Source organism: Mesoplodon bidens (genome assembly GCF_964165515.1).
Source record: "Mesoplodon bidens genome assembly, contig: HAP1_SCAFFOLD_84, whole genome shotgun sequence".
NCBI classification, from domain to species: domain Eukaryota; kingdom Metazoa; phylum Chordata; class Mammalia; order Artiodactyla; family Ziphiidae; genus Mesoplodon; species Mesoplodon bidens.
Genome location: NW_027672468.1, coordinates 514,417 through 520,834, shown reverse-complemented (window position 1 = coordinate 520,834; position 6,418 = coordinate 514,417). Strand labels below are relative to the sequence as shown.

The window sequence follows — 6,418 nt, the reverse complement described above, 5'->3', positions numbered from 1 at the left end:
TGGCCCAGCCCCTGCCTGGGTGGTAGGGTGTCCATGGGCCTGCACTGGCGGGGAGGGGGGCAGTCTGGGCCCAGACTTCGGTGCTGTCTGGAGGTGGGGCAGGGCCTGGCTTCTTACAAGAAGGCGTCCAGGCTGGCCCAGTCATGCAGGTCAGAGGCCAGTGTGGCATCCCCGGCCTCAAAGAGGGTCTCGGGGGTCAGGGAGCTACGGGTGCTCTCATCCTAGGGGTGCTCCAGGAAGGATGGGGCCAGGAAGGTCTCATCAAAGTCCAGGCTTTCGGTAGCCTGCTCCACTGGAGGCCCCAAGGTAACAGGGCAGTCGATGTGGTGGCCATGGATGGTGAGGTCCACGTCCCCGTGTGAGGCAGGGCTCAGCGGCGGGATCAGCTCCGAGGTCTCCAGCGTGCCCAGCTCCCCGTCCAGCGTGCCAGCGTCCAAGATGGCCTCCCAGTCAAAGTTGCCCTTGAGGGGTTCCAGCTCAGCCTGCTCCTCCTGGGTCAGCAGCAGGGGGCTGGAGGGACGCGGGACCTTGGCCTCCTGTTTGGGCAGCGGCTGTTGACGCTTACGCCCCAGGCTGCCCTCGCCTACACCCCAGCCCGCCTCCCCAGTGGCCTCCTCGAACTCCCGCAGCAGCTGCTGGGCCTCGGTGCTCACGGTCAGTGGCCCGGCCCATGGGGCGGCGCTGGGCTCTGGCGCGGCCTGGCGGGCAAAGGCCGGGTGGATGTGGACTGGGGGCAGCCGCCGCTTCTTCAAGGCCCCACTCAGCAGCCGCTCGGCGTACTGGGGGTCAATGCGCCAGAAGCCCCCCTTGCCTGGCTCGTCCTTCTCCCGAGGCACCTTGATGAAGCCCTTCTTCAGGGACAGGTTGTGGCGGATGGAGTTCTGGACACAGGGAGATAGGAGAGAAGGAAGACAGCTGGGAGAGTGGGTGGGGTCAGTGATGGGGGGCTCCTAGCGCCACTGCCAGTCCCACCACCACCTTCTCTCCGATGGGGGCAGGAGAGACAAAAGCGCTGCTCTGAGCGGGAGGCTCTGGGACACCCGCCACGGGGCACCAGGAGCTGGGAGTGCTGTCGGGGGCTTTTGTTCCCATTTGCCAGGACATCTGCCTGCTCAGTCATCCGAGCCCTGAGCCGCAGGGTGGCTCTCAGTGCCAGCCTGTCCTGCCCTCCCTCCCTTACCCCGCTGCTTGCGGCCTCTGGTCAAAGGCCTTGGCTCCCCCAGGTCCTGGACGGCCATCTCCCTCTGCCTGGGCCTGGCTGGCCTTCTCTGTTTGTGAAATGAGTGAGTGGGTGTGAGGGTGTGTGTGTGTGTGGTGGGGGATGAAGTGTGGGAGGATCTGATGACTTTCCTTGTTTGTAGAGCCGGCTGCTGGCCTGGGCCCTCACCCACCATGTCCCCCTCCTCCCACCCCAGGCTCTGAGGCCTCAGTTGATTATTACCCAGCCAAGAGCATAGCGCTCATTCCTGGGGATTCTCAGGCTTGGGGTAGGGTGGGGGGTGGTGGAGGGTCTCTGCTTTCTCACCAAGGTTACAAATGGTACCTGCCCCAGGGTCAGGGCCCAAGCAAACGTGGAATAGCTGTGATCACAGGAACTCTGATCCTGTGACCTGTGCCACAGGGAAGGATCTGTGCATCCTCAGGGTCTCTGTCCCCAAGGAGCCCCTGATCCTGATGGTCGAAGAGGCTGAGGGCAGTGTGTGCCCAGCCTGAATCACCATCCTGCCTTGTTCACGCCTGGGTGCACAGTCCAAACCACGCTGGGGCACAGGGGTCTGGGGCCTGGTGGGTGGGGCCGGCAGGTGAGTAGTGCGCCCTGGCAAGACTGGGAGGTTTACATGGTGGTCTGGGCCCCTTGGCTGCTCTGTGCCAGGTTCCGGAGACTTGGAACATGAAGCCAGTGTGGGAGGAAAGAGCCCCTGTGGAAAGCACGTGGCTGAGATAATTGTCCCCGCAGGGAGGTTGATGAGAAGAGGGGGAGGAGTGTAGGCAGGAAACTAGGGAGGGCTTGGGGTGGGGGCTGGCACAGCAGCTTTCGGAAGGCCCCGTAGCCCTTCCACTGGGACACAGATGGCCACCACACCCTGCAGCACACCCCTCTCCCCTCCCAGAGCCCCTCCAGCCAACTGAAAGCAGGCGGGATGCAGAGCCGGGCAGCAACCATGCTCTGCCTCCAGTCAGGCCCTGACAAACTGACCTTGAGGAGGGTAGTGTGTAGGAATTCCAGGACTTGGGACACAAATGTGTCCCTCAGTCCATCAACCTACCCTGGGGGGCTGTGTCCACGCATAGTTCAGCCCTGGTCTTTGGGCTGAGCCTGCCGCATGAGGGACAAGTTCTTTCCACTTGAACCTCTATGTCGGCACCCCTGCAGCCCTCTGAACATCCTCCCTCCTCCGTCTCTGAAGTCAAAGGGGCAGCACTCCAAGCACTGGGCTCCCTTGAGGTCCTTCCTGGACGGCCTTCCTCTCTCGGGGCCCTGGCCGTACCGCGCCTACTTGGCCTGCGGATCTGGGATGTGAGTCCAGTCCGCGCGGGCATGGGCAGGGAGGGAGGGAGTGCCTCCCTACCTGCCAGGTGGGATCAGCGTGGCGGAAGTAACAGAAGTTGTCTGTGATCCACTTGTAGATGGCCGACAGGGTGATCTTGGTGGCCTTGCTGGCCTGCATGGCCATGCAGATGAGCGTGGCATACGAGTAGGGCGGCTTCACGTGCGGGTTGGTGGCGTAGTCCACGTCGTCGGGAGGCGAGGCCTGCAGCCCCGAGGGGGCGCTCCGCGGCGTGCACAAGGACGTGGGCTTGCCGGGTGTGTGCGGCTGCCCCAGGCAGGCGGGGTCCGCCGCCAGTGGAGACCCCGGCTCGGCCGAGCCTGACAGCTCGTGGTAGCAGTGAGGGTCGGTGTCCCCTGAAGGCAGGGCGGGGACCTTGGCGTTGAGAATGGAGAATTCCTGCAGCCACTCCAGGCTGGTCAGGCTGTCATTCAGGGCGTTGGACTCCTCCAGGCCGCCTTCCGGTCCGGCCTCCTCCGCTGCCCCTGCTCCCGAGACGCGTAGCCAGCTCTCCGCCATATCTGCGGGGACTCTCCGAGGGGGCTGTCAACATCCACGAGCCGAGCCGAGGGTGGCCGCCGAGCTCTCCGGCCCGCTGACTCCCGCGGCTTCAGTTACGCAGCCTCCCGGAAGCGGGCTTCCATCCCGCGATCCGGGGGTAGCCTCCTCCAAAGGGAATGTGGTGCCTGCGGGGACCAGAGCGGGAACTCAGCCCTCTTTCCCCACCCCCGAGGGGAGAGTGTGGGCGAGGGGGGAGGCTCTTACTAAAATCCTTCCTGCAGCTGGGGAGGATCTTTTACTGCCGAGGTCTGGGAAACAGAAGGTGTGCCCGGGGGTCCGACCCACATTGGGTTCGCCTCGCTCTTTTCCTCTTGGATCTCTTAGAGGAGACTTAATTAGCCAAACGAGGGAATAGTGTAGGGGCATGCGAGGCCACCCCTTTCTCCCTCAAAGCGGGGAATTAACCCCCCTCTCTCCGTCCACAACCAATGGAAATGGGGTGAGAGAGTCCAGGAGGGCAGTACGACGGGTCGGGGGGCGGGGGAGGTCGTCTGATCTTTGAAAAGGGATATTAGGATGGGGATCAAGGGGAAGGAAGGAAACAATACAGAGAGTTATAAGGGGGCGGGAAGTGAGTGTCCCCCAAACGCCTCTGATGTCAGTCCCCGGGCCCACCACTTCCGTCGGGGACGGATGGGAGAGCGGGCTGCTTCTGACGCCCTCCCTTCCCACGGCCTGCAGCCCTCCCCGTCCCTTACCTGGCTCAGAGCGCAGCCCGGGCCAAAGGAAGGTTCTCAAAGAAATTCCTCCCACCGCCCACCCTCACCGCGGCTCTCTGCTCCCAGCTCGAGGGCCCAGCCAGCAATCCTCGTCACCACTCACGCCCGCCGGCGCCTCTCTGAAAGCCAGCGGCCAGGGACCGGCACTCAGTCGCCGCTCACAAGGCGTCTCCTGCTGCCGTGGCGACGCCCCGCCCATATAAACAGCTTCCGCTTCTGCCATTGGCCAGGGCATCTCCAAAGAGACCGCGGGCTCTTAACCGCTCTCTCACGCGGTAACTCTCTTCCAGCTCCCTCCTGCCGCCCTCTCCCGCTCGCGACCCAGTCCCCTACCCGCCATCGCGTCCCGGCTCCGCGCATTCCCGCCCGAGGGCCCCGCGCAGGGCTCGGAGAGGCGCGCGGCTCGGCGCTCCCGCAGAGGCCCCGGGGCCCTCGGCGAGCAGTTCGCCGCGGGAACCGTACTCCGCCCCACCCCCTTCCCATCTGGGCTGCTCAGAGGTGGCGACGGCTCCTGGGACGCAGCCCGTGGCGCGGGGGCCAGGGCTGGGTGCATGCTTGGGGCTTTCCTTTCCTCTCCTCTGGGCTGCGAGTGGCACTTCCTCACGTTTCTGCGGCCTGTCCCTGTCTCCCGACCGAGTGTCGTCTTGGTGCCCGCAAGCAGGTCTGACTCTCCGATGCCACCTGCCGCTCAGGTCCGCAGAAACCTCAGCCCCGGTCGCAGACACCCCAAGGCGGCTAGGGTAATCCAGTATTTCCCGGTAAGCGCTCCCTCCCCGCCCCGTCCTCAGCAAGATTCCCAGAAGCTGACATTCCAGAGGCTTCTTCGCAAGTGCTCTCCCTCCTTTCCAGATAGCCGAGGAAACAGAGCCGGTGGGTGAAACCCAGGAAAGCCGTGGACTTGCCAAATTCTGTGACTGGGGTCATTTGCCCCATTAATTTCACCAGCCTTTAAGTGACGCACTAACGGTGGACTGTGGTCCTTCCTCCTCCCCTCCCCCAGCCTCCCTCTAGTCACCAGCTTTCCTGCTCTTCAATTATTGAGGAGCAGCAGTTGGAAGTTCTCTGGTTGAAGGGGGTGGGTGGAGGTGAGGGCTCCTTATCAGGCCTCTGCGCAGAAGCTGTGCCCAGGAGATGGTACACCAGCTCCCACCCAGAAACATGTCTTTCCCTCTACCCCTTGCCCTCTCTCACTCCTCCATGTCCAGCTTGTCTTGAGTCAAAGTTTTTTTTTTCTTCCCAAGTATTTATTGTTTTTATTTTTATTTTATTTTTATTTTTTTATTAGTTTCTGCTTTATAACAAAGTGAATCAGTCATACATATACATCTGTTCCCACATCCCTTCCCTCATGCATCTCCCTCCCTCCCACCCTCCCCATCCCACCCCTCCAGGCGGTCACAAAGCACCGAGCTGATCTCCCTGTGCTCTGCGGCTGCTTCCCACTATCTATCTACCTTACGTTTGGTAGTGTATATATGTCCATGCCTCTCTTTCGCTTTGTCACAGCTTACCCTTCCCCCTCCCCATATCCTCAAGTCCATTCTCAAGTAGGTCTGTGACTTTATTCCTGTTTTAACCCTTGGTTCTTCATGACATTTTTTTTTAAATTCCACATATATGTGTTAGCATACGGTATTTGTCGTTCTCTTTCTGACTTACTTCACTCTGTATGACAGACTCTAGGTCTATCCACCTCATTACAAATAGCTCAGTTTCGTTTCTTTTTATGGCTGAGTAATATTCCATTGTATATATGTGCCACATCTTCTTTATCCATTCATCCGATGATGGACACTTAGGTTGTTTCCATCTCCGGGCTATTGTGAATAGAGCTGCAATGAACATTTTGGTACATGCCTCTTTTTGAATTATTCTTTTCTCAGTGTATATGCCTAATAGTGGGATTGCTGGGTCATATGGTAGTTCTATTTTTAGTCTCTTAAGGAACCTCCATACTGTTCTCCATAGTGGCTGTACCAATTCACATTCCCACCAGCAGTGCAAGAGTGTTCCCTTTTCTCCACACCCTCTCCAGCATTTATTGTTTCTAGATTTCTTGATGATGGCCATTCTGACTGGTGTGAGATGATATCTCATTGTAGTTTTGATTTGCATTTCTCTAATGATTAATGATGTTGAGCATTCTTTCATGTGTTTGTTGGCAGTCTGTATATCTTCCTTGGAGAAATGCCTATTTAAGTCTTCTGCCCATTTTTGGATTGGGTTGTTTGTTTTTTTGGCTCTTGAGCTGCATGAGCTGTTTCTAAATTTTGGAGATTAATCCTTTGTGAGTTGCTTCATTTGCAAATATTTTCTCCCATTCTGAGGGTTGTCTTTTGGTCTTGTTTATGGTGTCCTTTGCTGTGCAAAAGCTTTGAAGTTTCATTAGGTCCCATTTGTTTATCTTTGTTTTTATTTCCATTTCTCTAGGAGGTGGGTCCAAAAGGATCTTGCTGGGATTTATGTCCTAGAGTGTTCTGCCTATGTTTTCCTCTAAGACTTTGATAGTTTCTGGCCTTACATTTAGGTCTTTAATCCATTTTGAGCTTATTTTTGTGTATGGTGTTAGGGAATGATCTAATCTCATAC

General features: G+C 58.4%; 1 protein-coding gene across 1 annotated transcript; it reads right to left on the bottom strand.

The window, feature by feature from the left end:
• Positions 1 to 221: 221 nt before the first annotated feature.
• Positions 222 to 3,068, bottom strand: LOC308610155 (forkhead box protein J1-like; the record flags this gene model as incomplete). The annotated part of the gene is made up of 2 exons (XM_081259405.1): positions 222 to 881; positions 2,571 to 3,068. The coding sequence occupies 2 exons, from the start codon at positions 3,066 to 3,068 to the stop codon at positions 222 to 224; spliced, it is 1,158 nt and encodes a 385-aa protein (XP_081115531.1).
• Positions 3,069 to 6,418: the final 3,350 nt, after the last annotated feature.